The sequence below is a fragment of the Petaurus breviceps genome, unplaced genomic scaffold, assembly GCF_028583685.1.
Source record: "Petaurus breviceps papuanus isolate PSGF00001 unplaced genomic scaffold, PetGlider_PUasm1.0 178, whole genome shotgun sequence".
NCBI classification, from domain to species: domain Eukaryota; kingdom Metazoa; phylum Chordata; class Mammalia; order Diprotodontia; family Petauridae; genus Petaurus; species Petaurus breviceps.
The window spans coordinates 1,273,588-1,296,484 of record NW_027185777.1 but is presented as its reverse complement, the minus strand read 5'-3'; the positions used below and the strand labels follow the sequence as shown (position 1 = coordinate 1,296,484).

The 22,897-nt window shown below is 38.0% G+C and overlaps 2 protein-coding genes across 4 annotated transcripts in view; both read right to left on the bottom strand.

Annotated features, from left to right (window-relative positions):
• Positions 1 to 8,104, bottom strand: part of LOC138159872 (calaxin-like) — a 24,672-nt gene extending 16,568 nt beyond the window's left edge. The window contains exon 1 of the mRNA XM_069086154.1: positions 8,020 to 8,104. Coding sequence (XP_068942255.1) covers positions 8,020 to 8,104 — 85 coding nt within the window. The remainder of the gene's footprint in view (positions 1 to 8,019) is intronic.
• Positions 8,105 to 11,653: 3,549 nt separating this feature from the next.
• The window catches only part of FAM133B (family with sequence similarity 133 member B), a 28,025-nt gene continuing 16,781 nt past the window's right edge, over positions 11,654 to 22,897 (bottom strand). For all 3 annotated transcript variants that reach the window (XM_069086153.1, XM_069086151.1, XM_069086152.1), the window contains 2 exons: positions 18,083 to 18,130; positions 11,654 to 12,986 (listed from right to left, as the gene is read on the bottom strand). In XM_069086153.1, coding sequence (XP_068942254.1) covers positions 12,900 to 12,986; positions 18,083 to 18,130 — 135 coding nt within the window. In that variant the 3' untranslated portion in view covers positions 11,654 to 12,899. The remainder of the gene's footprint in view (positions 12,987 to 18,082; positions 18,131 to 22,897) is intronic.

The window sequence follows — 22,897 nt, the reverse complement described above, 5'->3', positions numbered from 1 at the left end:
GAAATCTGTCTACTTGATGTTTCTGTCTTGATAATTATGCCTGTATATTTTGAGGTTCAGGGTGCTCACCTTTTCTCCTGAACAAGGTAAACGATATATGTCTGACTGATTAAAGTAAGCTTGTTAACCCATTTTGAATTGCTTTCCTTTAACAAAGCAGATCCAAGAACCTGTGTGAGCAGGCACCCTGGGGATACTGGGGTGCTTGCTGCAACAAGGTTGCAAATCCATTTTGAGCTTATTGTGTCATGTGGGGTAAGAAGTTAGTTTAAATCTAATGGTTGCCAGTCTTCTCAGCTGTTCTCATCAAGTATGGAGAATTCTTGCTCTTTAGAGCCTGACCCTTTTCTACCTTACATTCTTTCTATGATCTAGCTCTCCTATCCTTCTTCCTGTTTCTTACACAGGACAGTCCATGTCCTAATGCTTCATCTTTGCCCAAGCTGTCCCACATTCCTCAATGCTCTCCCTCTTCACCTTCACCGCTGTTTCCCTGGCTTCCTTTAAGATTCAGCCTAACCTATACTCAAAACACATTAAAGAAAGAGGAAGAGAACTCATTTGTACAGAAATATTTATAGTAGAACTTTCTGTAGTAGCCTCAAACTGGACAGTAAGGGGGTTTTCACTTATTGGGGAACAGTGATGTTTGCAAATATCATGGAATATTATTCCATAAGAAATGACAAAATGGACAGTTTCAAAGGAGACTGAGAAGACTTTCATAATTTCATATAGAGTGAAGTGAACAAATCTAGGAGAACAATTTACACAATGACAAGATTTCAGAGAAAAAGCAGCTTTGGAAGACATTAGAATTTTGATTAAGGCAAATGTATCTGCTTGCTTAAATATTTAGTCTAGGGCAATAATTTTTAGGTTTAAGCTGCACTTGTGGTTGCCCTAAATTAAATATCCAAGGCTTAACTCCCTTTTCACCAAATGCCGGTTCTACAATGTATACACGTAGCAAATAAACTCATTTATCCAAGTAGATAGCAAATTTGGCATCAGAGAAAGTACACCTACGAGAATATAAAACCAGGCAATAATGAATGAATGAGGATGCCCACTAAGAGTGAAATAACTTAGCTCAACCGATAGTCTCAGATCTCACCCAAGGCAACATTCCTCAAAGTTTCTAGTGGAGTAGGCTGGAACATGTTGGCTCTTTTACATGTTGGCTTTTTTCCAGAGTCTCTCCCTTCAGAGACTTGAAGAGGGTTTGGAAGTGTGTGTATTGTCTACTGAGGCCGAAAGCCAGAGCAGGTCCTCTCTTTTTTCAAATTCTACCCCTCATGCAGGAGTGGAACATTGAGCAATCCATCTCCATTAATGAGGAAATTTTATGTAAACAGGCTTTGAGCCACCCATTACACAATGAAAAACAATGAGTCTGGTAGAGCAAAGACAAATTATTCCAGCCGTGTCCTTCCAGAGATGTAACGGACTTAAAACACAAGAGAGTAGGTCATTCATATCTGGACATGGACAATATAGAAATTTGTTTTGCTGGACAGTTCATGTTTATTGTGAGGGTTTTTTGGTTGTTGTTGTTTATTGGCATTGCAGTGGTAGGAAGAAATAAAAGAAATTGAAATAAATTAACACACACACGAGACCTAACTTCGTTTTCTGTAAGAGGCCTTTCCTGGTGCTCTCAAGCAGCTACACCTTTCCCTTTTAAGGTTATTTTCTATCTATTCTTTATCTACCTTGAAAAATGCCTATTTCTTTACATGTTCTTTACCCCCCCCCCCCATAAGAATACAAGTCAAGGCCTTTTTTTAATATCTCTATTGCTTGGCACAATAGTTGACTAACAGTAGTCACTTAAGTGATTGTTGATTACTCCACTGTTTATCAGACTCCACTCCAATGGGGAGACTAGCCAATGATAGCCTAGTCTAGAGGGCACACACAGTCGTCTGCTGTCAACTGGTGTGTGTATGTGTGTGTGTGTGTGTGTGTGTGTGTGTGTGTGTGTGTGTGTTTGTAGGTCTGTGAGTCTCCTTCTCCATCACAGAAATCTAGGATGATGCCGAATGGAGGGAACCCTGCACCCATTCAAAGCATGTGTAGGTATTCTATGATTATTTTGTATGCTTAACAGATGGTGAATAAAGCCTTTTAATTGGTCGCTGAGTTGTACATATGGACAGGTTGAATTGATCTGGCTTCTCTGTGGGCAAATGAGGTACTCTAAGACTGTGGGTGGGGAGAGATGTGCAACCAATGGTCACTTCACCCTACATAGACTTGCTACATGGCCTTCAACACAAGGCATTTCAGTTGTTTTACCTTTGTGTTTGTTCTATCTCCTCTTAAATGAATGAGTAGAGGAAACGGAATATATTAGGTTGCAACTCTGTGAGAATCCAAAGTTCAGATGAACCACCAGTGGTCCAGGAAATGGAATCTACCCAATAGTTTGTTGGCAGCAAAGCCCCTTGAGCTACTGTAGTCCTGAAGTGTGAATATATATGTACACAAATATTTTAGCAATTTTTTTCACAGTAGTCAAAAAATGGCAACTAAGGGGATGTCCTACTGAAAAATGGTTTAATAAAATAAGGCATATCAATGTAATGGAAAAAATTATGCACTAAGAAATTATGAAATGAGCAGCTTGAGAGGAAACTGGGGCAATCATGAATAATACAGAGTAAATAATAAGCAGACTTAGGAGAACAATTTAAACAATGACAATATCGTAGATAAAAACAGCTTTGAAAGACTTTAGCGCTCTTGTCAATGTAATAATAAACCATGAGTCCAGAGGGCTGAATATGAATCCTCACACTCACTCACCTCTTGCCAGACAGGCAATAAACCTAAAATGCAAAGGTATATACATTTTGGGGAATGACTATTGAAGTAATTTCTTTTACTGGACTATGCATGTTTATGATTAGGGTTTTTTTTTTTTTTAAGCGGGGGCAGTGGGAGGGGCAGACAAATACATGTAAAAACAATTTAAAATTAATACAATTAAAATGTAAACTCGGAGGGGCAAAAAGTCTATAGAAGATTACTTTAAACTTGAGCCCACTCCCCTCAGGGATGTAGGTGGCAGATGGGATAGAGAAGTCCCATTTTGGGGGGATGTTTGTACTTTCTTTCTCAGTAATTATCCCTTTGTAAAAGCTAATTGATTGTTAGTGATATCAAGGAGATTTAATAGCTTAAGTTATATTGGGGTGTTAAACAGAGATGATACTGAAGGAGAATAAACAGGGAAAATAATTAATCTGGTATCATTAAGAGTGCTACTCAGACACTTAACACAAAACTAGCTGTGTGACCTTGGGCAAGTCACTTAATCCCAATTGCCCTACCTTACCCCCTCCAAAAAGAAAAAAAAAGTCCTACTGCCTCTCAGGAGCATCTCCATCTGTTAAGGGGAGATGAAGCCAGAAATTCTGGGGACCCAATCTGTTAGTATATATGAGGGTTGGGCAAGCAAGTACAGAATCTCATCACACTGGTTTATTGACTTGGGCTGATCATCCATTTAGTCTATCCTGCTTGTCTACTTTTCTCTCTTTTTAAAATCAGTACCAAAGAATTTTCAGGGTCACTATTTTAATGACATAATTCAAGGTCTGGAAGTGATTCCAACCCCTTTTACCCAACAGATATGCAAGCTGTTTCTCCTGACATTCTAGTCCTTTCATTATTCCAAATGAATTTCGTTTTTAGTTCATCTCTATAAGGTCCCCTCCTTTGATAGTTTGGTTGGTATAGCACAAAATATTTGTTAGTCTCGTTTGTTTTAATCACACTTATTTAGCCCAAGCAGGAACAATTAGTATCCTTGTCCTTTACTTCCTTTAAAAGTGCTTTGTAATTTTATTTATCTAACCACTGAGTGTGTTTGGTAGACAGCCTAGAGAATATTTTATGCATTTTAAAAGTTATTTTGAATAGGATTTTCCCTTTTATTGTTTCTCTCTGAAATTTGTTATTACTACAGAAAAATGGTAATTGTTTTAATAGAAATACTCTATATTCTACTATCTTACTGAAGCTATTGTCCCCTTGCTGCTTCTCTGGTATTTTCTAAGTAAATTAATACTATGTCAGCAAATGACAAGTTTAGGTTCTTTGTGCCTGTTTATGCCTTTATTATTTTTTTTGCCTTAATATTTCGACCAGCATTTCTAGAACTACATCCAGTAAGAGTGGGGAAAAGGGGTGTCATCCTTGCTTTATTCCTGTATTTACTGGGAAACTTTCCAGTGTTTTCCTATGGCAAATAATTCAATTTATGTTACATATATTTTATCATATTAAGAGTGACCTTTTATTACCTATGCAATGTAGGATTGATTTTTTGTTTGTTTAGTATTATTGTTGTGCTTTGTCAAAAACTTTTTCCACATATATTGATATAATTATGCACTTTGGTTTTTTTTTCAACAAATCATGTTGTTTTCTTAGTGTTGAACTATCTTTGCATCCCTTGTAGAACTCTAGCTTGGTTATGTAGTAAAACTTTTAAAAATATATATTACTGTAATATTTTTGATTGATAGGATTTTTTTGCATTAATATTGGTTAGTGAATTGGTCTATATTATTTGTTTTTTTTTACCCTTCCCTAGAACAGATACCAGAACTGTATTTGCCTTATAAAATCAGTAGTTTTCTTTTTTGAATTTTTATATATGTATTACTCTGTATTTGTATTAATTACATATGTACTATGTATATGTGTAATATATAGTTTGTATATAGGTATTAATTACATACATTAATTAAATGTCTGTAAAACAAAACTCATTCTTGATAAAACTCAATCAACTTACCACTTAAGTTCCATTTCATCCTTAAAGCCTTCCCAGCTTTTCCAGCTCACAACTTCTCCCTGATCCAAACATCTATAGCATTTCTGGTCTAGAGTACACATTTATTATTTGAGAGGCAACAGGGTTAAGCGACTTGCCCAGGGCCACACAAGTGTCCCACAGACACTTGTCAAGTGTCTGAGGCTGGAATTGAATTCAGGTCCTCCTGACTGGGGGGCTGGTACTTTATTCACTGCACCACCTAGCCACCCCATCGACTTTATTTTCTAAGATTGAATTGTTTGCAATTTCTAGTTCATGTTTAGTTAATTTGGGTCATTTTTATAGATTTGTAGGGAATCTCTTTAAATTCTGAGTTTTGCTAGCATATGGTCTTTGATAGATTCTGATAATTCGCCTCTTCTGGTTTTATTTTCCCCTTTTTCATTGCGTGAATGCCGTCTTTTCAAAGAACCACCTTTAACCCTTTTTATTTATTCCTCCTCTAATTTTCAGCCTTTTGAGCTTATCTTATTTTCCAGTTCTTAATAGTTAAATTTCATTTTCTATTTTATTAATGTGTCTTTTCAGATGTATTTTTGCTTCTGAATGTTTCAGTTCTGTCTACATGTGTACTGTAACCAGGTAATACTGACTCGAGAGAGTTATTAAAAAAATTTTTTTTTTTTGCTTTTTGGAGGGGGGAATGCAGGGCAATTGAGGTTAAGTGACTTGCCCAAGGTCACACAACTAGTTTTTTTGTGTTAAGTGTCTGAGGTTGGATTTGAACCCAGGTTCTCCTGACTCCAGGGCTGGTGCACTGTGCCACCTAGCTGCCCCTGATAATTAAATTTTCAATGTGAGCAATTATAACTTAGACATTGGCAATTGCTACAAATCTCGGCTTAATTTATGGGCTTACTTATTATTTATAAGTCTAGCCAAGACAAGACAATGATGGAGAAAACTTTGATAATGCAGATTAATCTTTAAACTGTGACAATTTTTGGAGAGCTAGTTGTTACACCTTTATGAGCATTCTCTTGGCCACAGGTTCCCCACCACCCCTGCTGGCTGTATCCCAGAAATTTGGTATGCCATTCTCATCATTTTCTCTCATTTACTAAATTTTTATGATATATTCTTTGACCCACTCATTATTTAAAATATCATTATTGTTTAGATTTAGGTTTATAAATATTTTCTTTGTTTCTGTATACAGATGGTATATACATTACTTGCTAAAATGCATGCTCTGGACCAGAAATGATGTAGATGTTTGCATCAGGGAGAGAACTATGTGAGCTGGAGAAGTTGCAAAGGCTTTAAGGACAAGATGACAAAACAGGACTTGAATGTTAAGGTAATTAAGAGAGGAAGTCAATGATGATGCGTTGTTTTAAATGTTATGCTTTGATATTTAAATTTCTGATATCTTTATTCAAGTTAGAGTAAGAGTGTTTGACTTTGTTGGGGCCCATTCTTCCCAAGGACGTAGGTAGTAAAAGGGACAGTGTGACTCATCAAAAAATCAACTTCAAGCAAAATCAACTACTCTATAAATGTTTATTAAACATTAATTATGTCAAAGGCACTGTGCTTATTATCACTGAAGATTTGAAGACAAAAGTGAAGCAGGCTCTGCTCTCAAGCTCACAGTCCAGTGGGGGAGACATCATGCATGTATGTATATGTGTGTATATATGTCTATGGCAGGGGAAGAGAAAGGGATAAAGGCTGTACCTGTAATTTCACTGGGTATGGGGAACTCCCAGATGAGGAACCTCCCTCCACCAATGCAGATTTCCACCTTCTCTGCCTTAGAATGGAGCATTTTAAATATGGAAGGTTCTAGCAAAAAGGGCATTGCAGAAAGGGAGTACCAAGCAGAAGGAAGGGGCATTATTAGGGAACAGACAGCTGCTGGACAATGATAAGCCTTATTTTTAAAAACTATAATAGAAAATAAAAAGCCTGGAAAATAAGGCTGAGGAGAAAAACCCAATGACCTGTACAGAGTAGGTATGTAAGGGTGACACAAGAGGACGACGGCTCTCTATCCCCAAGGGCAAGACCAGAGGAAATGAACTAAAACCACAGAGGGGAACGTACATGACATAAGAGGAATGCCTGATAGAGTCCATAAGATTATGCACCGAGAGCTGGGAAGGGACCCCCGAGAGAAGGGTTAGCTAACCTAACCTGCCCAAGGCTCCCTAGAGCCTAGATTCCAACCTGGGTCTTCTGAGAACAAACCACCTTCCCACACTCCCTTTGTGAGACACTCTAACAAGTTCTGGAGTCTTCGGTAGGGTGAATCTTGTCTTAGCTGACAGCTGATTTGTTTTTCAATTCTATTAAACAATCAAATTCAATGTAATCTACAAGCGTCCAGTATTTCCCTTTATGGACTGTGAACATCTGCCTATTAATCTTTAAAATGTTGGTGAAAGTATTTGTAGGCCAGAGAGAGAACAGCAGACTTGAGAAGCCTGGAGAGTGGACTGAGATGTGCCCAGTAACTTCCCTTTCACTCTTGGTGTTTCGAAGTTATACGCCAAGTAGAACAGAAATCATTTCTTGCTTTTCCAATACTCTTGAATTCTCTGGATATACTTGTGCACCCAAGATTTGATATGACCAGATCAGAAATTGTCACTTTTTCCAGTTCCTTCTGGTTGGACCTGTCATTTCATCAGTATGGGAAACTCCCTCCACTGGAAGGGATTCAAGATGAGGGTGGTAACAGGTCTATAATTTAGTGGGCACCAAGAGGTCGAGTGAATTGTTCATGGTGAGTGGAGCCATCCAGCTAATATATGCCAGGGTCAGGTGTTAAATCCAGGTTTTCCTGATTCCATCAACTCTGCCACCCTGCCTCCTGAAACATAAATACTATTATTTTGTTGTTGATTTAATCACAAATCTTTTAAAAAATATTTTCCCAAAAGGCTAAGAGGGTAGTAGAAGTCTCCTCATGAAGCAGCTGGGTGGAGAGGGGAGGGAACCTGGATGACCTGAACTCATGGCACTGCTCCACTCATACTTGGTATGTGACCCCTTGTAATGGCTCAGAGATCTGGACAACTATTTCAGATTCTAACCTGCAGACTTGCAGGAGCAGAGGGAGTTCCTTGTACCAATGAAATCATAGATCCAGGCCCTATGGAGGTAGATGTCATCCAGATGTTCCAAGTTAAGCAGTAGTTACATTTCCCAGAAGTACTTACAATGTGTGGCTGCTTTGCTTAGGGCTGTCACCACCTTCTTGAGGTCCCTCAAGTCAATGCCACACATCAGTCTCTTCAGACTCATGATCTGAGCCAACAACAAAACCTTGGGGAGCGGAGGTGGTGCTACTAAGGCTTTCACAGATGCTCTCTGGTGCGGCTACAGCCAGGACATAATGTCGTCATGCCAACAACTCAGGAACCAAACAAAGAGGATTCTGAAGGCTAAATTGCATAAATGGGGACATTCCAGACAGCAGGAGACATCAAGTCATGCCTCTGGGAGAGGAGGGGAGGGCAAAATCCAAATGGGAAAACAGGGGTATCCAACACAACAGCAATGGGTGATGGAATGCATTCTGGCTGCCAGGCAGCTATTAAGTCAGGGCAGATTCACTACCAAAACCCCATTAGCACTAGTTTCCCTCCTGTGTTTGACAGAGACCACATTGATAATCAGTTATATGTGATAAAGAGGGAAATGTGCTAGTATGGTTTGTTTCAATCAAGAGAGAACAAGGTCACACAGCTTACTCAAGGACATGATGGGATAGTTTTAGGTTGGCTCCAAGGGAATTGGATTTGAAGGTCACCTACAAAGTAGAAAGGGTCCTGGTCTCAGGCCTCTAAGTTCAGCCACTTCCTTGGTAATTTTCTGAGAAGAGCGAATACTGTTCCTTTTCCACCACCCAATCCTCTTAAGAATAAGCAGGGCACATATACACTTATTACTAGCAAAACGTGCCTGTGGTCTTCCAACAGAGGTAAGACACCAAAGGCCAAATGATCCCGTTCTTTAGGCATTTCTCATGTTTCCCAAACTTTCACTCTTTACAACATATCCTACAGCAGGGATGTGGGTGGGGGGCGGGGGAAGGGAGAAGGCTTTTCCTCCTCCTTTTTAATACACCATTGGTATCAGAGGCAATCTGACTGAACTTATCAGAACACAGGTTCCAATCCTAGGCCTGATCCCTCCTAGCTATGTGACCTCGGGGCAGGTGCTAAAATGTCTGTATAGCCCACCTCCTGGTTGTGCTGAAGAAAGCATCCTGCTAACCCTAAGGTGCTACATCAATCTGAATTATCATAAGATCATCAAAGATGCTTCCAGCTTATTAATAGGTAAAGACTCTTCTATCAAGTAGTACCTTCTGCAAATTTCAGTTAAGGAACCATGCATCTTGTGACCTCTACAGAGCAGAGACTGTTTCAGTAGAACCTTTTAAGGAAAATAAGAGTCCTTTTATTTTTTTAATTCAAGATTAGAACAGGAATAATTTGATCTGAATCTGTTATAACATCATATAGCATTAGTTTTGGACAGTTTCAGCATAAGTAAGCTAGTTGGACCAGACATTTTGTCCTTGTTTCTATTGGGATAACTCTGATAAGCCAATGCCCAGAGGAGGACAAACAGGCTAAGTCCAAATCTTTAAGATCGTTCTATGTGTGGACAGATGGAACAGGAGTGCTTAGCCTGGAGATCTGGGGAGACAAAGTAATGGTCCTTAAGCCTTTGTACAAATAGGGATGAATTTCTGCTTGACCCCCGGGGAGGGGCAGAACTAGGGGAAATAGTTCATTAGTTGTAGATTAAAGTTTGAAATAAAAGATTTCCTAAAAATTAGTCTTTTGTCATGTCAAGTATCTTGCGGAGGAGAGATACTAGTTCATGCATGGGTTACAATGGACACCCTCTGGGGTCCCTTTCAACTCAGATTCTGCTACCATGTGAGGAAAGCTGGTTCAAATTCTAATTGTTGAATTCCTGTCTTTTGTGAAACACTGAACAGTGGAGAATTTATGTTTAAGGTTTGCAAAGTGCTTTGAACTTTTCTCTCATCAGCTCCTCACAACAATATGGGGAGGTAGATATTATCATTTCTATTTTGCAGATGAGGAAACTGAGGCAAATGGCCATGAATTGACTTGCCCAGGGTCACAAAGCTAGTGTGTGAGACAGGACTTGAACTCAGGTCATCCTGAATCCAGGCACAGCTCACTATCCACTGTGCCGACCTGCTGCCTACCCTTCTCCAGCCTGTGCCTGGGCTCATCCAATCTTTGGTGACTACAGAAATGCTGACAAATTGATTGCTATTATAAAAGAATCCTAAGGTTCCAAATGTCCTAGTAACTCTTACGTGGCATTAAACTGCTGAGGGCTCCCCCCCATCCCAGTTTTTCTAGATAAGGAATTTCTGGCTTTGATTTTTTTGGATTTTAAACTGAAAACTTTTTATGAGAAAAAAAAAAAAGGTCCCAGAATAGCATTTCCCTTCTTAACTTTCCTGAGATTCTATTTATCATACTCCTTTGCCACATAAATCAATTCATCTGCTCTTGAATGAATAAATTCAGGCCCTAATGCTTTTGGTCCCTAATTCTAAGGAACAATCACCTGTATACTAGATAAAATTCAGCTTGGGAGAACCTTATTATATTTTGTAAAACCAATATCCTGATGATTTCTACAAATAGTAAACTTGGGGCCAAATCAGTACAAAATCTACATTTCTACCCAAGCACTAATTTCAAAATTAATTAATATTTGCTATCAATCAAAGGATTTCCTCAATTTTATAAAACTAGTGGTCAAAGTTTATACAACTTAGGGGAAAGGCAAAATCTGTGAGCATCTTAGTAAGGAATTTGGAATAAATATAATTTATAAAATACTATCACCCTATCCATTTTTCTCCTTACACCCTTTATTGGAAGTCTGCTAAAGACTTCAGATCAACAATAAAATAGTCTGGCTTTCTTTCTAGATAGTTAACACTGCAGAGCAGCACTAAAACAAGGAGCAGACAATAATCAATGTCTCCAGGAAATACATAAATACCCAAGGCAAATAAGCCCAGTGTATCTGGCATCAATGATCACTGTCCTGGACAAGTCTACAAAGCTTGACAAAAATAATCTGAACATAAGACAGCTAATGAGAGAGAGGTGTTTTATACATGTTAAAATTGGTACTTCTATAGTAACACAAATCATCTATACTTATCTTTTTTACATTTTTGTTACAGAAGGCTATATTCAGAAACGGTTAATTTGTATACAAAATGTCATTCTTCAGTTTCTTATTTCTTGGTTGGCACCAGCATCACTGCCATTCCAGCTCTACAGATGAAGCCTACTTAGCAACCTGATGTGTAGCATTACTAGAGGAGTCAAAACACCTCTTCAGAAACCGTTTCTCCCATGGCTGGAAGGTTGGGGGCAGGGATGGGCTGCTATGCAATTGATCTCCCAAGTGTTTTCTGGTTTTCCACTTTCTTTGTGACACACAAAGGGAGCTGAAATGAACACAGCTATTTTTTTAGCAAAATAGCCATTTATTCAGCCTCTTGTCATGCCAAAATATTCTGTGCATTAAGATACTACAGTTAGAACACCCTTTATAACAGGCACAATGGACAGTAAATTATATATCATGTAACTGATTATAAAAATGTGAAGTAAAAATGACTTCTTGGTTGCTTTTCACATCACTGGTAAACATAATTCAGCAGCAGACATTTGAGGCACCCAATCTTAGTAAAATATGCCACAGGAATAGCAATCAGGTCATTCTTACTTTACTTTAATCCCTGTCTTAATTTAATATTAATATATAAAGACAACAAACTTTTTAAACGGTATATTTACTGAGATTCTGGCAGTAGTTTTATGTAACAAGACATATAGCATACTAGGCCTGCCACTTAACTTGCTCATAGCAAATCAGCTTCAATATGAAGCCGTTAAATATCAAAAACCTGCTTTTTACATGCTAAATATTTTCAGCAAGTGTGCAATTAAACAGAGTTAATGAACTTATCATAGCTAGAATTAAGGAATTACACACTTGAAACAATGCAGCTGGAACATAATTCATACAAAAAAATAATGGTCACTGGTTACAATAGAATTTCCCTGGCTAGTTAAAACAAAATAGTATAAAACATGCAAAATATTTAAGAATATTTCAGCTATCTATACCAAAAAAAAAAACCCCAAAAAACCCAAAACAACAAACCAGTGTCTCTATGAAATGATTCCCTCCAAAGTGTAACCAAAATTAATTCAAATTATGTAACATTCTACTGCTAAAAATATTCATAAGATTGAAGTGGAGGTAAGTTTCCTAGGTTTTGGAGCCCACTCATGCTGCCAGGTGCTGTCTTTCTTTGCTACCTGAAGTAGCTGGCAGAGAGCCGAGCTCCAGAATGCAAAGGGACAGACTGCTGCCACCCAGCTCTTGGCCTCCCTAGGAAGCACAGTGTCTGTCCTGACCGAAATAGATAGGATGTGCAAGGATCAAAAGGCACACTATTCAGCTAGCTAAAATAATAGCGACGCCCTCCCCATCCCGCCCCGCCCCACCCTTTCCCCTAGGTAAACAAAAAATTAAGGGAAAAAAATATACATCTACAAAAGTAAAGATTTTGAGGGCATTACTGTCATGCCCTTGCTTCAAAAAGGCCAACTGTAGTCATCTGGGTATCTCTGATTTGTCACTTTAAACACATCCTAAAGATGCATTTAGATTTTATGTCTACTAATTTAAAATTAGATACTTCCTGTTAAAAATATTCATTATCTAAAAGATTTTACTTTATTTCCAAATATCTCAAATACCAGTTGGACTCTAATGTGTTATCTCCCAGGTCTAAGAATTCTGGGGAGAGAAATCAAACCAAACAAAGAAGGTGAATGTACCCCATGTAATAAGCAGCAGGCAACAATCATGGCCTCGTCTGGCCGGCAGCCTCAGGCTCTAAAAACACAGGAGCACTCATGCATTTGGGTAGCAGAAGCCATAACTTTCACAGTTGAAGTTTCCTTTAGACATTGCACTTTCTGGCAGGGAGGTCCTGGAGGTCCTAGGGTTATGCCGACTCTGGACCTGACCCAGTGGCCTTCTTTTTCTTCTTCTTGCCATGTTTCTTGTGCTTCTTTTTCTTTTTTGTCTTTTCCTTAGAAAGAATGATACAACGAGCACCATTACATTTAAGATAAAAAATATCTATCACATAAAACCAGAAAAAAAGGCTTTAATAGGGAAATTACAAGTTAAAAAAAGCTATTTCTTTTTCTGAAATTAAAATTTTTCTTGGTTACAGTTTAAATTCCAAACCATCATACACCTCCCCCAATCCCCCGCACCAGGGAAGACTACCATATGAGACAGGTGTGTGCGCGTGCATATGAATGTAAAACCATACTATGCATACTTCTATTTATCATTTTTTTCTCTGGAGGTGGACGATATCCTCCTCTACAGGTCCTCTGTAGTTGATCTGAGTATTTGTAATACTCAGAATAATTTAGGAGTTTACAGTTATTCTCTGAACAATATTGCTGTTACTGTATAGAACATTCTCTTGGTTCTGATCATTCTAATAAAGTTTTTTTCAAAACAGGTTGGCAATACAATTAAATAATGCTACTCAAACCAAGGAAGAAATCGTCTTAATTGTGATTTTTCTTGAAAATTCTATGCCAGGAAAAGGATGTCTAAAAAAGCCAGAGTCACTCTCCACCCCTCACTTGCAGCTTAATGAAGTCTATGGATTTGTTGTTATATCAATAATTGAAGGAAATGTTAAATTTTAGTTAGAGGTTAGTGAAAATAAAGATGTAATCCCCCTACCCCCCAGCATTCAAGTTCATAAACCCCTGAAATCTACCTATAGATCCTTGGGATATGTGTGCATCTGTGGACTCTAGAGTAAGAACCTATGATTTACAGTAACCAACTTGTTAATTTCTCCAGATCCTAGACAACTGCCATATATGAACAGCAGAGAGCTGCTCATGTGGAAAGCGTGAAAAGTAACATGTTACCTACTTATTAAGAATTTAAGTTCTAGCTAAGTGTTCCCTTTCAGGAAAGAAAATTTCATAAAGCTTGGCTTTAATATCCAGCCCCAATTTATGATTTCATTTTATAAAATTTCATCGATTCTAAGAGTTAGAAAGGACTTCAGTGACCAATGAGACCAGCTTGTATCTGAACAAAAATTCTCTCTACAAGATACCAGAGGGAGACAGTAAAACATGTGGAGGCCTGGGAGGATTTAAACACTGGCTTTGCCACTTACAACTCTTGTGACCTTGGGCAAGCACCATCTCTATGCCTCAGTTTCTTCATGTTAAAAACGAGGGTTTGGATGGGATGTTCTCTAAAGTTCATAATTCTTATATGCTTCTTTAATTTTTACCTTCCAATGATGGAGAAATATACTCCTAAGGCTATTTCACTTTTGAAGAGTTCTAATTTAAAATGATGATGCTATCTTAAGAGAATAGGCTTTGGAATTCTAATTATGTAATAGCAACACAGAGCACATTTTGACTAATATAACATTTTCCAGATCAGAAATACTAAATCTACTATTGTTAAATAATAAGAAATGGTAGCACACCTTGGGCAAGTCACTTAACCCCAACTGCCCTCCAAAAAGAAAAAAAAAATAGAAATTGTAGTACAACTACTTTATACAACCTTAGGCTATTGTTAATAACTTAAATATACCATAATCATAGAATATTGTTTTATTAAAGTGTTTGAACTACAATAATTTGGAGTACTGACTTGTAATAAAAGGTTATAATATAGTAGAAATAATTTTTTCTTCTTAATCTTTTTTTTTTTTTTGCTTTTTGGAGGGGGAAGGCAGGGCAATTGGGTAGTGCCTTGCCCAAGGTCACACGGCTAGTAAGTGTTAAGTGCCTGTGCTGCATTTGAACTTAGGTCCACCTGACTCCAGGGCCGGTGCTCTATTCACTGCGCCACCTAGCTGCCCCAGTCCTTTGTTCTTAAAACTACTGATATGCTATAGTCTGACTTTTTGAAATACTGATAAATTAACAAGCATTTATTAAACACCTACTATGTGCCAGACACTGAGCTAAGTATTGGGGATGTAAATAAAGGAAAATTTTAAAATGTTCTTGCTCTTAAGAAGCACACAGTCTAATGTGGGAGACCACTAATAACAAGTGCTTACAAACAACAGTCTCAGAAGGAAGACACCAAGACTGAGAGAGGCTTCTTACAGAAGGTGGGGCAGTCTACCTGAGACTCGAAGGAAGCCTTCAATCTTTTATTTCTGTTGTAGTGTTAACCTCCCAACCCTTGTGCATTTTCACTGGCTGTCCATTCCTAGAACTCTCCCCTTCCTCATCTCTGCCTCCTGGATTCTGTGGCTTCCTTCAGGTCTAAAGCTAAAATATTTTGGCACTTGTAGGATTAAACCTTCAGTTACTTGCATATCTCAATTGCTACTCTGTAGAATTATTTACTATTGAAAGAACAGATGCCATAGAGATTGTGAGGCTTCCCTGTCTTCCCTTTGCTTCTGATTGTCTTGACCCTGCTTTTTCTAAGTTCTCCAGTGGTTTCCCTCTTGCTAGACTTGTTCTCTGTCTTTCTTTGCCTTGGTGGAATGGCGTATGCTGAACATCACCCACTAGACAACTCTCACAGATGACATTATTAGAGTTATGGCTGAAGTCAACATAGAGTTGTAAGTCAGGTTTGAAACCCTGGCTTCATTACTTAACAGCCACCTTGTGCCAAATGCTTGCCCTTTCTGAGTCTGTGTCCTTCTGTAAAGTAAAGAGGTTGGATGAGATGCTCTAAATGATCTATTACGATCCCTAGAACTTTTTGGTCAGGTGTTTCTCTCAAAGGCAAAAGGAAGGAAGTGGAACTCAAGGACTTTTTCAGGGCAGCTTTCTTCAAAATTCGTTATTACATCAAAATCCAAGGAGGCCTTTCACCTCTTGAGAAAAATCGTTTTCACTGTATGCTTTATTTTCTAATGGTATTTAAAAATCATTGCAATGCGTACAATAAAATGTACCCCATCCACATTCCTTGTTAGTGTCAATCTGCTCTTCTAGCTAACTCACATCAAGTTTGTGAAACAGGCATAAAGGAAGACTATCTTTTCACCACTTCAAGAATTTATGCTCAGGTATTTTGGGAAGTAATTTACCCAAAGACTCTAATTCGTCATTTTCCTAAGGTGTAAACTCTGCCAATACACTACAAATCTACAACATTCTTCTGAGACTTCCTCAAGTTAGAATTTTAAAAGATCTCAAGCCCAAGTCTCATTAAAAAGACATCTTTCCTTGTGCTTAAAATGTCTTGAGGCTGCTGTGTGGTTCTGGCTATTTCTTTGGATTTCCCCTCAGTGATGTCCTCACGATACTGCTAAGACCACAGGGAACATTCTTGAGTGCAAAACCATCACTCTAGAGAGGTGAGAGGGCCACATGATCCAGGAGGGGGCTGCTGTGGGGAGCAGTGGCCGTGCAGATGCCCCTCAAGGGGATGCCATTAGCTGAGCTGGTGAGTGCGCACCTCTCATGGTCATCTCTCTACTCTTTCAGGGTCTACTTCCTGCTGCATGTGCATTACTGCTTTCTTTTTGCCACATCCAAGCTCCAAGGTCTGGGCGGTTTTGCTGCTAGGCTTTTCTATTTAGTACCATCCAATAAGAAGCACAAACCAATCACACCCTGCCTTTTTTTCTTTTTGGAGGGGGGAAGGCAGGGCAACTGGGCTTAAGTGATTTGCCCAAGGTCACATGGCTAGTGTTAAGTGTCTGAGGCTGCATTTGAACTCAGATCCTCCTGACTCCAGGGCCAGTGCTCTATTCACTGCGCCACCTAGTTGCCCTCAACACCCTGACTTCTTTAACTGTTATATCATGGAGATAACACTTCTGAGTTGGAATGGATCTCAGAGACCTTTTAGTCCAGCCCCTCCATTTCTGTTGTTGAGGAAACAGGATCAGGGAGTGAAAGGTCTTGCCCCAGGTCCCATAATTAGTGGCAAAGCCGAGGTTAGGAATTCACATTTTCTGGCTCTTAGGTCAATGTTCTTTCTACCACATATAAAAGGGCACCTCCACCTGCTATTACCCACTCAACATCTGTATAATGCATTAAGGCACTGGTTCTCAAATGTTTTGGTTTCAGAACCCCTTTATGTTCTTAAAAATTACTGGGAATTATCTAAAGAGTTTTTACTTATGTGGGTTATATCTACTGATACTTACTGAATTAGAAATAAAAAATCTTAGTACTATGAAAATAATATATTAATGCATACTTTATGAAGGCAGTACTAGAACAGAAATAGGAGGGAAGTCTGCTAGTGTAACATACACTTCAAGCTTTCTGCCCTCTACCTTCTACACCCCTTCTTGTCAAAGTCCTTTATTCTACTTATAAATTTAGCCTACTACAAACCAAAACCAGAAAGGATGAATTACATTCTATCTGGTTCTAATGAATGAAGTTATTTTTGTACCTGAGTTTTAAAGGCTACTTCCTTCCCTAAATAGAGAAGGAAATGATACAACAGAAACAACAAAACACTCACCAGGTGCCAATAATTCATGTTAATTCCAACTATTAAATGATGAAATTTAAAAAGTTAACTACTATTCAGTTTTGAGTATGCAAGAAAAAATAATTGAACCTAAGTAAATATAAGTGATACTGGCTATGGTCTTTTTTTTTTTTAAAGTTAAATTAACAGTTTCCTTAATATTAATACACATGAAAGTAAACATTACACAACACACAGGCATCATGTAATACTAGATTGTGATTCTAAAAATCAGCACATGCAAATTTACTATAGCGGAACATCTTTTTTTCAGTCAATTGCCCAGCATTACCCAGGGCAAGTCATTTAATTTGACTAAGCCTCTGTTTCCTTGTCTATAAAATGGAGATGATATCAGTATTATTTCCCTCACAGGACTATGTTAAAGTTAAAGGAAATAATGTGTGTAAGTTGCTTTGAAAATCTCAAAGCACTATACAAATGTTAAATATCATTATTATTAATAATGCTGGTATTACTGGAGGACAAGAAATCAAATAACAAAGACATACACTGTTACACGTTAGGCTTTTATAGTGAATAAATTATGGCTCTAAGACCTCATTCTGACCTAGGTTATTTATTCCATTAAATTTAATTTTCCATACTCCTGACACAAAACTCTCTCGGTTATCATATATGAATGTAAGTGATACTTGCTGTGGTCTTTTCTCTTTCCTCATTGTTTTTCTTTTTCTTTGCTTGTGCCTAAAAAAATAGACAAATTTTAATGAAATATCCTATGAAACTTGCAAAAATAAGTGAAAGATTTTATTTGATAACATGACATAACAAGAATATTTCATTATAAAATACTTCAAAAAGTTTTAATATAATCTTATATAAAATCATATTTTAAATAAATTTAAGTTACACTTATGAAGAAAGGTTAAAAAAATAATAATCTTTTAAGTTCCAGAAAGGACATGAACCATATATTATATTTTTCCATCTCCTTTGGAATCTGACACAGTGCTATGTACACAGTAAAAAATCCACACATATAAATGCTATATGAAAGTCATTTAAAGGCACTCCAATGCCTCAGTGTTTTGTATTGGTAAACCTAGGTCCTTGAATACTCTTCAGGCAAAGCAGAAGCTCTTGTAGGCTTCTGGTCAAAGATTGTGTATCTGATACCTAAGGTCCAGCCTAGCAAAATTTAACCAACAGGTGATAAGATATTTTAATGTCAAAGCAACCTGTGAATACCATAGACTCAAGGGGTTGTACTTGGAAGCTATGTAAGGATGACCCAAGCATACTACCTCTTCAACATCATGTCCAATTCTGAGTACCAAATGTTCCTAAAGGTCACTGATATGACCAAGTAACCAAAGGGTGACCAGAAGGATGGTGGAGAGCCTCAAGTTTACATCACACAAAGAACAGAGGGGTCTGACGAATTTTACGCTAAAGAATGATGAAGGACAAAGATGACAATGTCTTCCAGGCCCTGAAGGGCTATCAAAGAGAAAAGGAATGAGAGTGGCTCTGCTGAGCCTCCAGAGGGCAGGACAAGGAGCAATGACTGGGAGGGGTGAAGGGGCTGAGGGAAATTTGAGGTCTTGTTGATAGCTGCTCAAGTAGGACCGTCTTGGGAAGGATGGCTCCCTGCAGAGGTTCCCACACAAAGGCCATGTTGTAGAGAGCTTACATTGTGGCTTTTGCAGTCCCTTCCCACCTCGGCCAGACTTTGAAATAATCATTTAACAAAAATAATAAATCATTAACTTGGTTTCAGTGGGTGCTAAAATTTGTTATTATAAACTTAATGATCAAAATAAAAAAAATTCAAAACAAGGAGTGAAATCTTAAATCAAACCCTTAGCCTATTTCCTAAACTGACACCCTCTCCCCATTAATGAGAGTCCTTCTGTGGGTGCAGCCACAGATTATACTTGTCTAAAAGTATTGTTTTGTTTGCAAGAGCAAGGAAATTCCAGCAAATGTTAAAATCTTAGTAAACAACCTCATTAAAAGGGAAGTGAGGTTAGTCTGGAATAAGTTATGGCAGTTGTTGCTGCTTTTTTAATTAAAATTAAAATTACACAACATAAGATTTTAGAACTTGAATTTATTTTCTAATTACAGTCTGAACTTTCAAAATGTCCAAACATTTCAGGGGTATCTGTGTCCTGACTGATACAGTCTGAAGGGATCTTCCCTTCTTGTTTGGACAGCTGCTTCTCCTCTCCAAGTTCACGTGCCATTCCTGGACACCAAAACGACACCTCATCACATGTGCCTCTCATATCATGTAATATCCCATCATATCCCCCATAGCTTCCTGTGCCTTTCAAAGTGAGTGAGATGTCCCTGTCTAGGTGCCTTACTCGTGCTGTTGTTCTTTCTGCTGCCTTCTGGGTCAGCTGTAATTTTAAGTCTTGGGGAGATAAAGGTTTTTTTACATGATATGCAGCAGAACTTAACGCTAGTATAACCAGGAAGTGCCAGAAGAGGCCCAGGTCCAAACACAAATGCTAATGCTCATATTGTGTGACCATGGAGACCTACTGCAGGGTCAACTAAACTAAGACTGCCATAACTGACTTCACAATGCCTGGTCTGGGGCTGCTATAACCCTTCCCTTTCTTCTTGATGCGTAGAAAGAGGATTCCTAAATGACCTAAGATCCCAAACTGTAAGTAAAGGAGAAGTAACCCCTTGCTTTCCTACCAAGTGCTGCTCTCTAAGACCTGGGAAGGAAGGAAAACGAATATATTTCAAACATGAGATTATTCCTGTACAAAACGAAGAAGGTGGGAGGCTATTTTTAGAGCTGCTACTTATGTCACACTCTCCACCTCCACCCCCCATTCCTAAAATGATCTGATGCAGAATTGGAGATTTGTGGTATCCTGTGGCCTTAGCTGGTTGTAAAAAAAAATATTTTTCAATAAAATTTATTTGGATACATGTTGGTGCATGGTGCTTTCCTTTCTTCTTTTTTTGGTGTGGACCCTGAATGACCACAAATCATTCATTCAGAGAGACAACTACAACCAAAAATGGGGATTAAAATTGGTAGAAGAACTTGGTTATCTTCATTTGAAAGAAAAATCCCATGAACTCGGAGCAATAGAACTAAATCAGGTTACTTAACCTGAGTCACATGCATCTCTCATATTGTAAAACAGAATAATATATTTACTAATTATGTCATGGAGCTCTTGTGAGAAAAATGCTTCATAAACCTTAAAATACTATAAATATATGAATCATTGTCATCAAAAATGTTATGAAAAGGGACAGCTAGGTAGCGCGGTGAGTACAGCACTGGCTGTGGAGTCAGGAGGGACCTAAGTTCAAATCTGGCCTCAGACACTTAACAGAAAAACTAGCCGTGTGACCTTGGGCAAGTCACTTAACCCCAAATTGCCCTGCCTTCCCCCTCCAAAAAGCAAAAAAAAAAAAAGAAAAAAAAAGTTATCATGAATTTGATCTAGGGCCCTCTCCTCCTGTTTAATTCCAGGCCCCAACCCACATTACATACCAATGCCCACCGAAGCAACCTTGCCAATTTATGTTCCTTACTTAGTTTTTTCTCTATGTGTTACTAGTTTGATTACTTTTAAATGACTGTGGGTTTCACTGAGGTCCTGTAATGTTCTTAAACTTGAACTAGAGACAATGTCACCTACAAACCGCAGCATGTGGATTAGCATAATTAATCAGGTGCTAGGCCTGGACATGGGATTTATCCCACCTTTGGCATATGCCAGCTGTTTGTAGACAAGCCAGTTCCCTGATTCATAGTTTCCTCATTTGTATAATGGAGATAAAACCTGGAATTCACATATCACAGGTCTGTTGTGAGGCTTAACTGAAATAAAAGAAAGCGCTTTGCAGGCCCTAAAATGTCACATCAATGCCGGCTGTTACCACCATCACATAATGTCAGCTATTACTATCCCCTCAACCAGATAAAGGGGGGTAGACCAGTGGTGTGCAATGGTACCTTAACTGCCCAATGTTGTTTAACTGCTTTTCTTTGGGTAAAGCTCTAGGAGGGAGAAGACTGGGAAGTTACAGTGATGTAAAATCCAAAGACACTGACAAAATTTTTTTTGTAGGAAATATTCATGATATGCAGGGCAAGTAATTTAAAAGCTTTTTAAATTTTTTTTTAAATTCTGAACCTATTTTCCAACATTTTTTGCCATGCTTTCTTTGTCTCTACCTTAGCACTGACATTACCTGATTTATAGGTAATCTCCTTCAAGTTCCAGTATAATTTCTGTTTCTTTGTCCTCTGCTATGGATACTAGAATAGAAACAAAAGCTATCTTCATGGTGGTCATCTTGCCTAGATTTGTCTGGGTATGACAAAGTAAGACAGACCAAGCTGTCCTATGAAATAGGGCTTCTTGCTGCTACTAGGGAGAGGATGAGGTCCTCTTAACATGAAAGGACTTCTGTCAGCACCTTAATCTACTTTTCTCCTAGTAGGACCAATACATTATCTTAACACTTAATTGCAATTTTCTATGTCTTCTGGTTTTCCTTACATAAAGAATGTCAACATGGACACGTTCCTTCAGTAGTTTAACAACTCACTTGATTATTGGGCAAAGATAAAAATTCCACATGTAGGACGCCAGCTAAATTACTATTTATAAATATAGTGTGGAATTATTCAAGGAGAGTTACTAAATTGTTTATACCCATTAATTGATACCACCGTAGAGATTACATTCCCAGTAAAAGATTTGTAGCAAGACATATATATGACCACATTTTTTTTGATAAAAGCTGAAAATAACATGTCTCATGATTGCTGAAAGAGTTAAAAAACTCATGTCATATGAGTGTACCCTGGTACTCTACCATATAAACAATGAATCTGAAAAATTCAGACACGTTATAAAAAATGAATAAAATCAAGTAAAAACGACAAGGGCTCCAACAATGTTTAAAAAAAAAGTTACAATGAAAAGACAACGAAACATCAGTTAAACGTACTTGAAGTCAGTAGAGTATCAAAATTAAAGTGTCTACTTTTCCTTTCTTTCAATGGACACATTGTTTTTCTGGGCATATGCGTTGCAGTTGTGTGTGTGTATGTGTGTGTGGGGGACGGGCTGGGAAACTTTATTATATCAAAACAACCTATCAATTTTTAAAAGTAGCTGTTGGTAAAGTTTAAAAACTAACTTTTAGTACTATCTAGTTCTTTTTCTACAATTCTCACTAAACAAGAGAGCTAAAGAGGGTCAAAGAAAATTAAGGGATATTTTGTATTTTTATGCATTTCATGGGTTGCCATGGCACAAATTTAGGTGAGGCATTTTGTGAAATCTAATTATTTCAGGGCCTGAGGTGCCAAGAAATACATTTAAAACACAATTAGTGAAAGGCCTGAAATCAACATTATTCTCATGATAAGAGAAGACGAGACTAGTAGGAATAATTAATAAAAAGTTGGATGAATCTTTAGGTCAGATATATCAGCAGTGATCATGAACAGGAACA